The sequence below is a fragment of the Podarcis vaucheri genome (assembly GCF_965113315.1).
Source record: "Podarcis vaucheri genome assembly, chromosome: 1".
Taxonomy (NCBI): Eukaryota; Metazoa; Chordata; class Lepidosauria; order Squamata; family Lacertidae; genus Podarcis; species Podarcis vaucheri.
This window is the reverse complement of record NC_138759.1, coordinates 133,617,029-133,634,912: the sequence shown is the minus strand read 5'-3', so window position 1 is coordinate 133,634,912 and position 17,884 is coordinate 133,617,029. Positions and strand designations below refer to the sequence as shown.

At 41.6% G+C, this 17,884-nt stretch overlaps 1 protein-coding gene across 5 annotated transcripts in view; it reads left to right on the top strand.

Moving 5' to 3' along the window:
• Positions 1–17,884, top strand: part of TRPM8 (transient receptor potential cation channel subfamily M member 8) — an 80,769-nt gene that overhangs the window by 25,437 nt on the left and 37,448 nt on the right. For all 5 annotated transcript variants that reach the window (XR_014221288.1, XR_014221289.1, XM_082228780.1 and 2 more), the window contains exons 2-8: positions 3,760–3,903; positions 10,307–10,424; positions 12,226–12,299; positions 13,867–14,023; positions 14,796–14,973; positions 16,199–16,371; positions 17,309–17,483. Coding sequence is in view for 3 of the 5 variants with exons in the window: in XM_082228780.1 (XP_082084906.1) it covers positions 10,335–10,424; positions 12,226–12,299; positions 13,867–14,023; positions 14,796–14,973; positions 16,199–16,371; positions 17,309–17,483 (847 nt within the window). In the remaining 2 variants the exon portion in view is untranslated. The remainder of the gene's footprint in view (positions 1–3,759; positions 3,904–10,306; positions 10,425–12,225; positions 12,300–13,866; positions 14,024–14,795; positions 14,974–16,198; positions 16,372–17,308; positions 17,484–17,884) is intronic.

Here is a 17,884-nt window from a genome sequence, read left to right as displayed (position 1 = left end):
CACCCTATTCCAAGATCAAATCATGAATCATAGCAATTTTATCTGAAGCCAATCTAGAATGAAACAGCAACAGCCTACGACTGGTAGGAGATGATGGGATACCTTGAATATGATGAGTTGGAAGAAGAGCTAGCTCCCTTCTCCTATCCTGCTCCCATTTATTACCAAGGACAGACCTCTCCAGTTCCTCATTCGTGGGCAAATAAAGGCATCCTGCTTCTGTAAATCACTTTGTGGTTTGTAGGGATATCGCGGAGTGGGCAGTGGGGTCCGGAGGGAGCACACTCCCCACCAGCAAGCAGCCACAGTCTGCCTGCACGCATGACCCTGGGGTGCAGGGCATATCCCCCCCCCAGACAAGCCAACAGCTGTCTGTACATCGTTCCCTCTGTCCGACCTTTTGCGGTCTCAGCAGTCAGCGGTGTCCTGTCTGTAACCTTTGTCCCTGAGACCTTTTGTCTCCTTCGTCATACACTGTGCAAGGGGAAAATGACGCGGTGGAAACAGGTGCCAAAATAACTTTGTATCACCCCACGATCTCGGGACCAAGATGTGTAAAGGTCACAGCCCAAAATGTAATAATAATAATAATAATAATAATAATAATAATAATAATAATAATTTATTATTTATACCCCGCCATCTGGCTGGGCTTCCCCAGCCACTCTGGGTGGCTTCCAAAAGAATATTAAAATACTATAATACACCAAACATTAAAAGCTTCCCGAAACAGGGCTGCCTTCAGATGTCTTCTAAAAGCCTGGTAGTTGTTCTCTTTGACATCTGGTGGGAGGGTGTTCCACAGGGAAGGCACCACTACCGAGAAGGCCCTAGCCTTCTCTGTATCTGCCTAGCTTGCATATTTGTCTCAATAAAAGGAGGCTCCACAGGACTGGCCGGCAGCTTGCATGCAGCTCACCTGTGCGCAGCTCACTGATGATCAACTCCTGTCTTGTGCCTTCACTTCAGTGGTTTTTAAATTTTATGAAATAAATAAATAAAATAAATACTGATCTATCTGTAAAGGGAGTTTCTCATTAAGTCCCAGTAACTCTGAGTAGGGCTTTTTGTTTTCTTGCCCCTTTTTTTGTTTTGCTTTTTTGGTCAAACCGCACTTCCCTACCTTTGGGAAACAATTGACAAGCTTCATAGCTGGATGAAAAGGTCTTTGCTTTCAATGTTGATTTTGTATTGTTAAAAAACTTTTCTTTTTTCTACTTAAAAAAACCCCCTTTTTGAAAGCTGCTTCATGTGTTTATAAATCACCTTGGGATACGTGCGAATGCCAAAATAAATTAAACACCCCTAAATCACTTAGGAAAAGCTATTTGCCAGCTTTACTAAAAACCACTAAACTTAAGCAAACTGTTCAGATTTCTGACTAGATTTATTAAAATAGAAAGAGGGAAGGTACAGGGTGCTGTCATGTTACATACTGTGGTCATCAAGCATGATAAACCTGTTTAGATGGATCAGCAGGGGAGCAGTTTTCATGGGAAAGGAGATAAGGTGGCAGATAAGTTAGCTGTGGTTCCCGCATTGCAAGGGGCTGGAATACCCTTGGGAGTCTCTTCCAACTCAACATTTCTATGATTCTATTAGGACTGAGGATAATCAACAAAGGGCTTCCTGCTGCAGCCCTTTGTGCCCCAGCTTTAGTCTGCAACTGGGAAGAAAAAAATAGCAGAAATCGGCACCTTCTCTGCTCCGTGCAGCTCATGCATTAGGGGACTAACACAAGGGTTAAAAGGAGTTTCATGGCGGAAATGACTGGCAGAATCCGAGACCAGGGAGAAGGGTTGGTGGAAGAAGATTGGAGGAAATTTAAAACTTATTTGCAGAAGTGCTGTAAAATTTTTGAATGCTGATGACATTGAAATGAATTGCAGGGGCTCTAGCAACAAGGTAAAATGTAAGATTGGATTAACAATAGATAAACTAATAGGACACGAATTTGCTGAATTAATTATTAAAAGGGATACAAGAACGGGAGACGTGAGGAAGTCAGGAAAATAAGTTAACTAAAGATGAAATTAAGAAAGAGGGAATTTTTGTTTTCTTTTTCTTTTTCTATATGTGTTTTTTTCTTTTTTTTCTTTTTTCGTGTTTAAAGTGTGTATTTTTGTATTTAGTAATTTTGTATTTTCTCTGTCTTTGTATTTTTCTGAACTTTTTTATTGTTAAAACTTAATAAAATTTTGATTAAAAAATAAAAAAAGGAGTTTCTGTGACTACGCATCAATAGCTAAAACTTTTAGAGAAAATGTAAAACCAGTATTAAAATATTATGTACTAATGTATAGTTGGTGGTGCTGTGGTCTAAAGCACAGAGCCTAGGGCTTGCCGATCAGAAGGTCGGTGGTTCTAATCCCCACGACGGGGTGAGCTTCTGTTGCTCAGTCCCTGCTCCTGCTCACCTAGCAGTTTGAAAGCACGCCAGTACAAGTAAATAAATAGGTACCGCTCTGATGGGAAGGTAAACAGCGTTTCCATGTGCTGCTCTGGTTCGCCAGAAGCGGCTTAGTCATGCTGGCCACATGACCTGGAAGCTGTCTGCAGACAAATGCCAGCTTGGCTCCCTCGGCCTATAGAGCGAGATGAGCACACTACCCCAGAGTCGTCTGCAGCTGGATCTAACGGTACCTTTTTATAGTTGCAAAATAATAGCAATAATGAAGTAATTGTTGGAGCGGCAACCTTTTTTGACCTGTTACAAAAATAGCGACTTTCACTTATTAAAAATTTCACAGCCGAGCTTAGTCGCATAGCATTTTGAAACAACAGATAGCACTTAACCTAAAAATATCAAGCTTCTGTACATTTATGACCTAAGATGTTTGAAATGGGTTTAATTACTTAAGAGGCTATATAATGGATAATGGATCTCATCAAAAAAGACGCCTGCTGATGGAGTCAAAGGAAGTTCATAGGAATCCATGTTCAGTCACAAACAAGAATGACTAATACTGTAGAGTGCATTTTCCTGTTGTTGAATAACATTTGCTTATTTTTAGATCAAATAACTAATATTTGTATAATTCTACTCGCATGATTTTACCCACAGTGCTCTTGATTTTTCTTTGAGCAGAACTTTGGCTCGGAGTAAATCTTTTGGAGTGTAGTGTCAGAAAAGGTACAGTGTCAATGAATGCACACTGCCAACAAATTCCTGCTGAGTGTTTTACTCATATTCAGCTGAGCACAAGTAGAGATGATGCATATATAAAATCTACATGCTTTATGTAAATTCTAAATTCCACTCCAAATGTCAAAGCAGCGAAGCACACACGAACAACCCCAAAAAATCAACAACCCACAAAACTAATCGAAATATCTTGAGCCTAAGACTTTGAGAGTTAATTCTAATATTAAGCTTTGTAGAGTTACTGTCAGTCACCTATTAAGAGTCTCTCCCCCCCCATACATTTTTTTTAATGAGATGCTTCTCCAGTCAGTAGCAGGTTGCTGCCTTTTCATATCTGATTTTTTTTAACAGCTTGATCACTATTAAGCAGGTGAGATGCCAGCTTGCAGTCATGCAAGCTTATTAATTTTCCTTAAGGAATATTTTATATTTGTGGGGATTGCAATTTTACTGGAAACAGCAAATATTATATCATAGCAGATTTCCACTTTTTAGATGTATGAAAAGCAAATACTTTCCATTCTTATCAACATTGTTTGCAAATATTCTCCTGCCATTAGTACTTATTACCAACGTGATTTGTTGCAAACTCCTTATTCCCCCCCTTACTTCAGCTCCTCCCACTTTTGAAAGGTGGAATGACACAAATGACCAGGCAGAGCAGTGGATAGTGGAAGTCTGTCAACATCCTCCTGCTGCACACACTACTTTTCCAAGGCTGAGGAGCTGTTGCAGAGTGCTCTAATATTATTAAATAGGTATGTAATATTGTACTTTGCCTTCAGCTTCTTAGTAGTTATCCTTAGTTACTGCTGGTCATTCTTATCTTAGTAGTTATCCTTAGTTACTGCTGAATATTTCCTTTAATATCTGTGTTAATAAGCTTTTGTAGCCTGTTGTGTGCTTCCATTTATGTTTAGTTAGGAACAAAACATCATAGTTACTAAATACTGGCAAATATTAGGGGAAAATATGTACTCCCCTGTCTGAGGAGTGCTGCTGAGATACATTTATTTTCAGAGTATATCTGGCATTTTATAGTGATACTACTCAGCCGTATAAATCCTTGTAAACAGCTATGGCATAGGCTTGAGGTTGCCACTATGTTCATTCACAAAACTTTTCCAGCTGTCTATAATACATTTGTTTTTAAATAATTCATGTGGATAGTGGAATTATTTAAATCCTTTTGAGCTTTGAATGAATAATGAATCATCTTCACATCCAGCTTAACTGAAGTACTGTCCACAGTTTCTTTTTCTTTTTTGGGTGTTAAGGCTATTAAATAAACCAGGCGGTGAAGCTAGTAATTATGACAGAAACAGACCAACAAATAATGTATGGACACTTTATCTAGAATAGTCATACTATGAAACATTATGGTGGTAATTTTAAAAATAAAATGATGGAATAATTTGCTTTTCTGACTATGAGTGCAAATCCATTGTGTCAAGTCTATTGACTGTGGTCAGAATTCAGGATTATTTATGACTTAGGTGCGGGCAAATACAACTGGCTCTTTGGAATTTGTATTTTCCAAATGACCTATTTGCTCACTTGCTGAAACTGAATCTAAATCTTGGGACTGGAATTTCATTAGAAGCATTGAGTCAATATTTTACATGTATTTCTTAAATCCAAATGTGTTAAGCAGCCCTAAGCTCAAAATGCCCTGTAGATTTGAAAATTCTGATAATCTTTTTGGAAGCCCATCAAAATTATTTTTATTCAACTCCTGGATTGGGATCCTCTGCACAGGATTAAGGCCTGACCTAAGGTGAGTTGCAGTAGTAGCACTACCACCAGGTAAATTTATGACAAAAAGAAAAATATATAACTTGGGCCCCATGTGGGTCCTGGGTCAAAAAAGGGTGGACTCTACACCCACCTAGAATGATTTGTTACCGTTTTTGGGGGTGGGGTGTGATTTCAGTTGGTTGAAATATGAAGGGTGAATATTTCTTTCTGTTATTCAATAGCGTGCCTGTGCTTTCATCACTGAAATGTTCACTGCTGTGAGATATTGTTGTGTGGGTGCTAGTGCAGCTTATATTTATTATAGCAAAGAGTTCTCCCTATTTTGAAATTCAGTAGTTCTCATGGGGTGTGTGCAAATGTATGCAGGCATTCCTACTGTTGAGTGAGCTCAGTTGTGCCCCAATTTTGGTGCTTGCCTTAGAGTCGTATCCTGATTTCTTCTTCTTTCCTCTGCAAGTAGACAGTCTGTCATTAAAAAATAATAATCAAACACATTGCGATTTTATCCAAATAAATATTAATCAATATATTTTTTTGCTTGCTTATTTGCTTAAACTGTCCTTTGCTGAAAACTAGCAGAACCATGTTCATTCATTCATTCAGAAGTTTTCTTTGCCTGCTCTTCATGAAATGATTGCAGGGTGAGTTATAGTATTATTTAGAACAGAAACAACAAGCCAGGAAAAATGAGATCAAGTAAAATAATCCAGAATAAAAAACATAAAAGCACAAACAGTTACAGTAGTGAACTTGCAACCTGGGCAAAAAAAGTTTTAATCTGGTGCCAGAATGTCCATACGGTAAGTGCTGCCTTGCAGGTGATCCTGTCCCATGTGACCGACCAATATACCGTATTTTTCGCTCTATAACACACACCCGACCATAACACGCACGTAGTTTTTAGAGAAGGAAAATCCGTAGGCATGCCACCCATAGGCATTCCCTCCATAACACGCACAGACATTTCCCCTTACTTTCTAGGAGGAAAAAAAGTGAGTGTTGTGGTGCAAAAAATACGGTACTTCCCCTGGTAATGGGACAGAAAGAAAGGCCTCCCCAACATTCGAGTCTTAGGCAGGCTGATACAGTTCTCCTAGAATCAGTACTGCAGGGAATATTGCACATCTGATCAAAATGACGTATGTCTGTACTGACTCAGTTATAGAAAGTAGACCTGCTGTGAGTATACATCCTAAGTTACTGTAAAGCTCTTCAACCGTTCCAGCAGCTTTAATATATACTTATGTTATCAATGTATCCACTGTGACACTGGCCCTTAGGAATCCCACCCATACGGAAAAGACCTCCCCCCTTCTCTCTGCTTCAACACCATCAACAGTGTTCTGTAGCAAATCCTCCAGGCGACACTAGTGTTGCTATGGAAATGCTCATCTGAATCCCCCCTTTGCAGTAATTCAGAGTGAAATCCATTGTAGAGCATAATTGGCTGCTACACAGGAGATAGTCAAGTTGTAGTGCCATGTTTTGATGGATTTTAAGTGCTGCAGCCAAGTAGAAAGGACTGGTGCCATCAACTGGAAGATGCTTGTGTGAACCAAATCTCAGAGGGTTCTGCTAGGGATATGGAGCACACAGGACAAATTGGTACATAATTACAATAGGTTGACACCCCCCCATGGCGTTGCTATGAAACATAGTGATTTCATAGTGATGGCACCCAGCGGTATCATTTCATGTACATTGGTAAGTGCTGTTGTTAAAATGCTTGAGAATGGAAATAGCTGAGACGTTTCAAGGGTGTCCTTTTTTGGTGTGTACAAATAGTTCCAGAAAAGGAGAGAGACAGAGAGGTTTTTGTGGTCTGTGTTGATAGCTGAAGAGAAGTGAGATACGGTGTTTAGATGCATCAGACTATCAAAGCAGTCTGACAAAGGAGCTATTTGTAAAGAGAGGTGAGACCGGAGTTGGACTTGAAGGAAATGAAGTTATTCAATATTTAAAAGGTGGTCTGTTCACATCATGAAATGTCTGTTTTGCTTTTGAGCAAAATACTGCATGTTGTAGTGAGTCAGAAAGAAGACTAAATACTTCAAAAAGTCTATTACTGAATGGATAGATTTATAGTGAGCAGTGTTAGTTCTGAGGACACAGCATGTTGGATAAACCCAGAAACAAGGGCATACCTCAAGACCAAGTTAAATAATTATTTTAGGGGTATCATTAATTGATGCTGACTTTATGAAATCAGACACCCATGTGTCCCTATTTTCCAGGGACATCCTGAATTTAATAAAGCCATCCCAGTTTTTTATTTGATCCCAGAAGGTCCCGCTTTTCCTTAGGACATCCCTATTTTCATTGAAGAAATGTTGGAAACCCATAGTAAACTGTTCAAACCCAGTACAGATCAGTTCTAAGTACAGTGGGACCTCAGGTGAAGAACTTACTGTAAATCATTCCAGAGGTCCATTCTTAACCTGAAACTGTTCTTAACCTGAGGTACCACTTTAGCTAATGGGGCCTTCTGCCGCCACACGATTTCTGTTCTCATCCTGAAGCAAAGTTCTTAAGCAAAGGTACTATTTCTGGGTTAGTGGAGTCCGTAACCTGAAGCGTATGTAACCTGAAGCGTCTGTAACCCAAGGTAAAGATAAAGTTAAAGGTAAAGGGACCCCTGACCATTAGGTCCAGCCATGGATGACTCTGGGGTTGTGGCACTCATCTTGCTTTACTGGCCGAGGGAGCCAGCATACAGCTTCCAGGTCATGTGGCCAGCATGAATAAGTCGCTTCTGGCGAACCAGATCAGCGCATGGAAACGCCGCTTACCTTCCCGCCAGAGTGGTACCTATTTATCTACCTGCACTTTGACGTGCTTTCAAACTGCTAGGTTGGCAGGAGCAGGGACCGAGCAATGGGAGCTCACCCCGTCATGGGGTTTTGAACTGCTGACCTTCTGATCAGCAAGTCCTAGGCTCTGTGGTTTAACCCACAGCACCACCCACGTCCCTGTAACCCGAGGTACCACTGTATAAAGCAGAGGTGAAGGTGCACACACAGAGGAAAATCTGAAACCTTGCCCCACCAGTTCATTTTCCTCCCACAGCCTTTCTCCCCAGGTTCTTTTCTCCCACTTCCCCCCTCTAGTCAGCTGTGACTCCAGTTCTGGGGGCCATTATGGGAGAAAGAAGAGCAGGCAGCCGAGGTCCAGCAGTCTCTGCTCCAACAGGTCCATTCCCTGCTTCCACTTTGCATATGAAGGGGGCAGATCCTTGCACAGAGCTACTGCCATCACATGTGTTTTGAGTCTCAAGCACACTTTGTCACTGAACTAGAATATTGTTTATCCTTTCCAGATCCATTTACATTTTCCTGCTCCTGGTGGGTTTCCATTGAAAAAAAATGCTTTCACATTTTTCAAATGTACAATTAGTTTTTTTATTGCATTATTTATCCATCAGATATTCTACCTGAGACCCTGTATTTCAATATCATTCATAGTAAAATGGTATAAAGAGAAGTACCCAATCAGAAAAAATGCAAAATGCCCAGGTAGCAGACAGGAATATGAGAATATGATCTTTAGGGATGGTCTTTGCCAACTGAGAAAGAAGCATGAAGAGAAATTCAAGAAAGGGAAGGGAAGCAGGTTGTACATGAAATAGAGGAAAGCAAAGTGGAAGCAGTACTCAGACCCCCCCCTTGCCCCTTCTCATTACAATGCTGAATAAGCAGTGGACCCCCCCATTCTAGTATGTGCTGACTGTTTTTTGTAGGGAGTGGGGCTCCCACAAATCTATCATCTATCTATCTATCATCTATCTATCTATCTATCTATCTATCTACTATCTATCTATCTATCTATCTATCTATCTATCTATCTATCATCTATCTATCTATCTATCTATCTATCTATCTATCTATCTTCTATCTCTGGAAATGTAATGATATGATGCTGTTTAACTGAAATATGAATATCAAAGCTTAGAGTTTGTATAACAACTATGAGTGCACAAAGAATAATAATAATAATAATAATAATAATAATAATAATAATAATAATATGTGTGTGTGTGTGTTATTACGCCTAGGGGAAGTGAGGTTCAGAAAGTGTAGCTTGCCTAAGGCTGTCTAGTGAATTCACGAGTAAGGGGAGGTCTGAACCATAGTCTTCCTAATTTGCTGCCTTTAGCTACTCTATCCTCATAGGGGATGTTAACTTTACTCATTGTTTTAAAATGCATTTCCTCACACACTCAAGGCCAATTCAACAAACCCAAATGCTAATATCAACAGTTGCAGTGGTATGTGTTCATAGAATTGTAGAGTTGGAAGGGACCCCACGGTCATCTAGACCAACCCCCTGCAATGCGGGAATCTCAGCTCAAGCATCCATAACAGATGGACACCCAACCTCTGCTTAAAAACCTCCAGAGAAGGAGAGTCTTCCATCTTCTGAGGGGGTCAATTTTGCTGTCAAACAGCTCTTTCTAGCAGAAAGTTCTTCTTCCTGGTGTTTAGTTGGAATCTCATTCCTTACAACTTGAATTCATTGGTTTGGCTCCTGGCCTCCATAGCAGGAGAAAACAAACTTGTTCCCTCTTCCATTTGACAACCATGTTGCTAACACTTGGTTAAATATTCCCCTTCTGTGTAATTCCTAGTACCTTTTCTTCTTCTCCTTTTTATGGGTGTCTGCATAACCCTCTTCATCAGAGAGAAACCTTCACTTTATAGTTTTCAGTGAATGCTGAACATTCATTTCTTCCCCCTGGCCTTTGATGCCTGAAGTGTGTTTTTAGGACCCTCCTGATACCTGTGGCTGTAATTTGTTTAAACTGCTTTCAATACTGAATTTTACCTTGTTACCCTAGGACCTGCTGTTGAAGGGCAGGTAATAAATTTAATCACCTCCATCACTGTCCTAGCCAATAAAATATACCTCAGTGGGGTGGTTACTGTATTCAGTAGGGTTTGTGTGTCTGAATAGTGGTGACATGTTTGCAGAGCATTGGACAGAAAAATGAATGAACCACAATGTGTCCCAACTACATTGGGTCTTTTAGGCTGTAATATGCTGCTGTGCTCAGAGATCACTAATCATTTCTGTCCGTGAAGGAAGCTATGGACAGTCTGTGATAGCAGAACCTTTATTGAAAATAAAATGAAGAGACCATTATACTAAAGGAAACACTTCTATAAGAAATGGGTGGGACCCTAGAGGATAAGGTAGTGGCTGAAAACCTTTGTGGATGGCATGCAGAGAATCCACACATCATGGTACACTCTCCAAACCTTTATGTGGAACTCACTGTCATGATTATTAAAAAGAAAACTAATAGCAAATGAAATCACATTAAGCTAATTTTTGAAAATGACTGTTTGAATCCCAAAATTCCATTTAAAATGTAAGAGATATCATTTTGGTTCTCTCCTTGGGCAGTTGGTTTTACTCAGATTTTGAAGATACCATGAGAAGTCGAAGGAATGGTACCTTGGAGAGCTCAAAAAGTCTTTATTCCAGTATTTCTCGTAGCACAGATCTATCATACAGCGAGAATGTAAGTAGAAGGATTCTATTCAACTTATATTTGTAAAATCCTCCTAGGCTCATTAGCTGATTGATGCAAAATGTGACTGTGCTGTGTATGGAGAAAGCATATACTTGATGATGAACTTCCTTTGTTTATTAGTGGTCAGTTTCTGGGATTTACAGAGCTTGTCTACTCTTAAATTTACTGTGAGTATTGTGTAAAAGCTGACAGTGAATAGTTCAAGATACTGTAGGCAAGTAATCAGCTTACAGCTGAAACAAAAGTCCAGAGTTGACCTCATGCTTAGCCATGATTGTACATGTAGAGCTGGTATCATCTTATGCCCTTGTTACCATTTTCTTTGGTATAACATGTGCCTGTCCATTGGTTTCAATGTGTCTGCTCTGATGCTCTGACTATGAATTAGTTGGATTGCTCCCTTTATGTTTTGATTTTCCCTTTGTGAAACTCAGCAAATTTCAAGTTTTGAACAATGAACCTTTACTTAACAGAGGTTTCTAGGCAAGATGGACAAAGTTTGGTTTAGTTGTGTTAGTCGTGGAGGGTGAAGTAGGGTCTGTCATATCCCATTCTTAGTAGCAGGTTGCATGTGGGAGGAGTTTGCACAGATTTGAAAAGTGTCAGATTGTTGATGGATGGAGGGAGGGAAGGAAGGAAGGAAGAGAGTGAGAGAGGAAAGAACAAGAGTAGCAGTTTGCCTGTGAATGTGCACAGATTCTTGGATGAAAAGGGTCCCTCACCAGTGATCTAAATGAATAAATGAACTGCCCTGAGGACCCCCCCCCCCGGTATAGGGTGGTATATAAATTCAATTCACAACAGCAACAGCAACAACAACAACAACAACAGTTTCACCAGCCATATTCCATGTCTTCTGAAATCCTGGCCTTACCTTTTTTTTCAATCATTAAATGACCCAAGGTAGTCCCTGGGTTTCTTGCTCACAGATGCTGACAAGTACATCTAGAGAGCAGTTTTCCAGAACTTAACAGTACAGTTTGTGCAAATCTACCAGTCAGTCTCACAAGTCATTTGTGAGTTATCAGACTAGCAAGCTGTATACTGTCTGAAAGGAGGAGCTCTTGATCAGTATATTTTCTTTGACAAGTAGGGTTGGAATCCCCTGCTAAACATCTTCCAAGATGCCCACTCACACCACAAAGAGCTCATAACCCACCTACTCTCAGCAGCCAGAAGCATCATAGCCAGACACTGGAGAGAGCTGTCAAGAGTAAGCATGGATCAATGGTACTAAGTAGTATGGGAAACAGCTTTTCTAGAAAAATTAACCAATAAACTGAAACTGACATGGGGACGAATAGAAGAAGACACCTTCACTCCAGTGTGGCTCCCCTTTATCACATATACAGCCCAACAAGACAACGACAAGAATCCGCCAACAGCATACGAATCAATCTGGCTAACCTGATCCAAACACCCCCCACTCACACACAAAAACAAATCTCACTACAGCTAACCAAAGACAACCAAAGACAGCCACCCCCTAGGCCACCCCCAACCTCTCACCACCAAGGAAATACAACTAGCTATCACCTAGGTTAAACTTAACAGTGAAGTGAATGGTTTTTTAAAAAAATAGAATTGTTTAAATAGTGTTTTCATTACAATTCTGTTCTGATGACCTTTTGCTCTTTGTGAAGTAAACATAGCTCTACCTTTGCTAATTACCTTTTAGGAGACAATGTATGTATGTATTTCAAAGAGTGTATTACACACGATGGTAATTCGTTGTTTGAGGAGTGTGCAATTGGATTTCACTCAACTCTTTTACATCTTGCTCCCATAGGACCTGGTGCACTTCATTCAAGAAAACTTTAAGAAGAGAGAGTGTGTCTTTTTCACTAAAGATACCAAGTCAATGTAAGCAAATGTTTATTGCCAAATTCTGAACAAGCTCCAGTGTAAACATTTACATAAAGCTACTCATTGAACACATTTGTAAAAAATGAATCCCAGCTGTTTCTGATTCTAGCACTTGCTACATCTACTGGCAAGAAATCAGACCCTGCCAAAAAAACCCAGATCTTTTGAAAAAGACTGAAGATCTCATTCTGATAAGCCACAACAATAACAACAATTTATTTATATCCCGCTCATCTGGCTGGGTTTCCCCAGCCACTCTGGGCGGCTTTCAACAAAATATTAAAAATACATTAAAACATCATTTATTAAAAATTTCCCTAAACAGGGCTGCCTTCAAATGTCTTCTAAACGTCAGATAGTCAGAACCTCTGCCTGGTTCCCTGTAACTTCGCTTCTTGCAATAAGGGAACCGCCAGAAGGCCGTTGGCACTGGACCTCAGTGTCCGGGCTGAATGATGGGGGTGGAGACACTCCTTCAGGTATACTGGGCTAAGGCCATTTAGGGCTTTAAAGGTCAGCACTAACACTTTGAATTGTGCTCGGAAATGTACTGGGGGCCAATATAGGTCTTTCAAGACTGGTGTTATGTGATCTTGGCGGCCGCTCCCAGTCACCAGTCTGGCAGCTGGATTAGTTGTAGTTTCTGAGTCACCTTCAAAGGTAGCCCTACATAGAGCGCATTGCAGTAGTCCAAGTGGGAGATAACTAGAGCATGCACCACTCTGGCGAGACAGTCCATGGGCAGGTAGGGTTTCAGTCTGCCTACCAGATGTAGCTGGTAGACAGCTGCCCTGGATACAGAATTGACCTGCGCCTCCATGGACAGCTATGAGTCCAAAATGACTCCCAGGCTGCACACCTGGTCCTTCAGAGGCACAGTTGCCCCATTCATGACCAGGGAGTCCTCCACCCACCCCCTGTCACCCCAAAACCATACTTCTGTCTTGTCAGGATTCAACCTCAATCCGTTAGCCACCATCCATCCTCCAACTGCCTCCAGGCACTCACACAGGACCTTCACCACCTTCACTGGTTCCGATTTGAAAGAGAGGTAGAGCTGTGTATCATCCGCATACTGATGAACACCCAACACAAACCCCCTGGTGATTTCTCCCAGTGGCTTCATGTAGATATTAAAAAGCATGGGGGAGAGGACAGAACCCTGAGGCACCCCACAAGTGATAGCCCAGGGGTCTGAACACTCATCCCCCAACACCACTTTCTGGACACGGCCCAGGAGGAAGGAGCGGAACCACTGTATAACAGTGCCTCCAGCTCCCAGCTTTAGATTGGGGTAGTCAACCTACAGCCCTCCAAGTATTGCTGGACTTAAACTCCCATCAAGGATGTTTGGAGTTTCAGCCCCACAAGAGCATCTGAAGGGCCACAGACCAATGACCTTCCTTCTTTAATTGGCCAGCAGTCCTTGACTTCTTATGTCCTTATCATTTAGATTTTTTAATTATTTCAGATCGCTTTGTTATGCTCCCTGTCAAAACGGAAACAAACAAAAACTTTGATGGTTAATTGTTATTTCTCTTCCCCAATATACATTTCTTGATAGTGACAATCTATGTAAATGTGGGTACGCAAAGTCACAGCATGTAGAAGGGACTCAGATGAGCAACCATGAAAAATGGAATTATAAGAAACACACTAAAGAATTCCCAACGGATGCCTTTGGCGATATTGAGTTTGAAAATTTGGGCAAAACAGGAAAAGTAAGTCAATTAAATGTCCTCTTCGTTTTTCTATAGGATTTTTGGTTGTCATCTTTTCTAAAGGATTAATTTCAAAAGACGAGAATGTTTTGAGGCTGAGAGTCTTATCTATTCTTTCTATCTAATTCTCTTGAGTCTGTGATTCTATGAAATATATTAAGTCCCCAAAAAGTACTCAGTCTTTCAAAATAAAATTGCCAGGAAACTTACTAATTTTCTTTTTCCATTTGGGTACATTCAGAGGGGAGTTTGTAGGTGCTGGGATAACTGTTGGCACCAAAGAAAGAATAGAGTAGATGTTTAAAACTAAGATTGAAGATTGAGGCAAAATCTCTGTTTGCATGCACACTCACACAGTGGAAGCATGAAGGGATAAATGCCAACCTGACTTTGAAGAGCTCTTAGAATGAATTGAGTTCAATGGGACTTACTGTCTGGTAAGTGGGGTTAGGATTGCAGGCTTAGGCATTCATCATAAATCACCAACAGGAAGGATAAAATAAGACATCCAAGGTGAATAGGGCTGGTGCATCGATTAAGAATCCTTAAAATGAAATGCTGCACATCACAGAACCTTGCACAAGTTGGTGCCTTTTATGCAGCCAGCATCTTATTTACACCAGCTCTTGGCTGAAGAGCTTAAAGCAGACATGGCAGGCATCCTGAGTGCCATGCAAGTGAGAAGAGAAGGTCTTGACAAAATGAGACATCTGCCTTTTGGCTTGAGTGGAATATTTTTCTTATTGTAAATATGATTTTCCTCCCTTTTAAGTATATTCGCCTCTCGTGTGACACAGACTCGGAAACACTCTACGACCTCATGACCCAGCACTGGCACCTGAAAACACCCAACCTCATCATCTCTGTCACGGGCGGAGCAAAAAACTTTGCTTTAAAGCCACGTATGCGTAAGATAGTCAGCAGGCTGATCTATATTGCACAATCTAAAGGTAAAACAACCAAGCCTTTCCTCCCAAAACACTTGCTTTATCGTAAGCAAAAATAAAAAATGAGCCTCAAGGCGTGGTGGAAAGGAGGGACAGTGTCTGTCTGATGTATAACCTGCTCTCCGTTCTGCATGTTTATTGCCACCCCAGCCTTTAGGAATTAATGGAATCAATTTCAGGCATTGCAGAAACTGACCACTGATCCTTCCCTCCCCCCTCTATCCTCTCACTCTGGATCCCTCCCAAGTAGATGAAGGCCGCATGGAGAGGGTGGGCTCCTACTCTGGGCCTCTCTGGCCCATTTCTCAACAATGTGCAGGACTCTTCTTGACTGGGACTTTCCTGCTGGGCAACAAGGGCAACCTCTGTGCTCATGCTATGGCTCTCAGCCTCTAACCCTAACCTGGAAGGGCCTCCTTCTCCTGACCCACCTTGATCGCTCAAATGCCACAGCACCCAGTGGCGTAGCGTGGGGGGTGCAGGGGGGCCGGCCGCACCGGGCGCAACATCTGGGGGTTAGGGTTGGGGGGCGCAAATCCACGGGTTAGGGGGCGCAAATCCACGGGTTAGGGGGCGCAAATTACTTGCCTTGCCCCGGGTGCTGACAACCCACGCTACGCCACTGACAGCACCTCCCAGCTCATCTCTTCCCCAGACTGTTCCTCAGTGTCCCACCACCACAATCCAGGGTCTAAATTGTCATCTCCTTTGTCCTCCCTGGGGGGCTCTTGGGCAGGCGGCTCCCACCACTCTTCCTCATCCAGCCAGTCCCTGACACTCCTGCAGCCAGACTGGTGCCAAAGGTATTGCTCTGCGTTCCTTTGCGTTCCACACCAGTGAGGCCAAGAGGGGGGTCTTGACAAACATGGCCAGGACACCCACTTGTCATCATTCTTTGGCTCTGTCTAGCAGATTCCAAATGCTGTTTTAAAACAGTTGCTTTAAATTACTTTCTGTTGACCCCAAGCACTCAGAAAAATCTGTCAAACTCTTCCTACAATTTCTATTTTTTAGTTAGGTACTTTTTTTATTTACTTGATTGGGGAGCAGCTGCCCCTCTGCCCTCCGGCTACAGTCATGTTATAGTGATACACACACACACACACACACACACACACACACACAATTTAGGGTATGGGAAGCTTCCTTAAATGTTGTAAAATCTATGAAACAGTTTACACATTCAACGTGACCCTGTTTGGCCTGGCTTTGCACTCTCAAACTACAGGCGCCTGGATATTCACTGGGGGAACGCACTATGGATTGATGAAGTATATTGGGGAAGTGGTAAGAGATAACACTATCAGCAGGAGCTCCGAAGAGAATGTCGTTGCTATTGGAATAGCTGCTTGGGGGATGGTTTCTAACCGCGAGAGTCTGATTAGAAACTGCAGTGCTGAGGTACTGAACTTGATTAACATCCTGCAGTTATGTTACATCTTTCCTAGATTCCAACTTGTATATGTAACCCTATAAATGTAGCTTGTTGCTGTATAAATGAGGTGTTGGCTTCTTTACTTAAAGCGCACCCATGTGTGCACTGATATCCTGGCTTATTTATTTGAAGCTTAAACAGTCCTGCATTTTGATGAAATGGCTAAAAGTGCATTCCAACCTTAATGCATAATTCAGAAGGCAATTTAGTTAATTTTGTCTCTAGGAATTTGGAGAACTCTGGGTAGATGTATACTTAGAAGAGAAGGGTGTAAAGTTTTAAACTGCCAGGGCAGCAGTGGGCTTAGAAAGGGCACAGGTTCTTGGAGGTGGGTCAGGCGCTAGGCAATACAAAAATGAGAGAGGAAAGAGTGATGCAGGTGATGACCATGATTCACAAGAGGCTATTTACAAAGAGTGAGGAAATAGGTTGTAAATTTGCTATATGTACGGAAGAGTACAGTGGTGCCTAGCAAGACGAAAAGAATCCGTTCTGTGATTCTCTTCGTCTAGCGGTTTTTTCGTCTTGCGAAGCAAGCCCATTAAAGGATTAGCGGATTAGCGGCTTTTAGCGGCTTCTAGCGGCTTATCTGCTGATCGGATCAGCTAATAAGCGGCTTAGCGGCTTAGAAAAGGGGGGGGGAAACCAGCAGGAACTCGCAAGACATTGTCGTCTTGCGAAGCAAGCCCATAGGAAATTCGTTTTGCGAAGCACCTCCAAAACGGAAAACTCTTTCGTCTAGCGAGTTTTCCGTCTTGCGAGGCATTCGTCTTGCGGGGCACCACTGTATTTCAAAGTTCTAAGAGGTAAAATAATAGGTGGCTAGAGGTATCCTGTTGCGCAACAACTGTAATCAGTTGGTGGAAGTAGCTTAATTTTTATTAATGTGGCTGTCTTTTCCAGATGTATTATTCCGCACCCTATATCATGGATGACCTTAAGAGGGACCCTCTGTACTGTCTGGATAATAACCATACACATCTAATTCTGGTTGATAACGGAACTAATGGATACCCTGGCATAGAGGCCAAGCTACGAACCCAGTTAGAAAAATATATTTCAGAACGCATTATGCCAGGTCAGTTTCTATGGAGCACAAGGGTTGGTGCAATGCATTAAAGGAATATCTGAGGGTGAATGAACTGGTTGTAATTGTGAATTGTTTTAATTTGGGTTTCTTTCTTTCTTTGTTTAAATAACTTTTTATTGAGTTTTATAAGATAATAAGGATAATAAATACAGTGGTGCCCCGCAAGACAAATGCCTCGCAAGACGAAAAACTTGCTAGACGAAAGGGTTTTGCGGTTTTTGAGCTGCTTCGCAAGACGAATTTCCCTATGGGCTTGCTTCGCAAGACGGAAACGTCTTGCAAGTTTGTTTCCTTTTTCTTAACACCGTTAATACAGTTGCAACTTGACTTCGAGGAGCCTTTTTTGAGGTTTTTGAAGACTTTGGTGATTTTTGAAGCTTTTCCAAAAC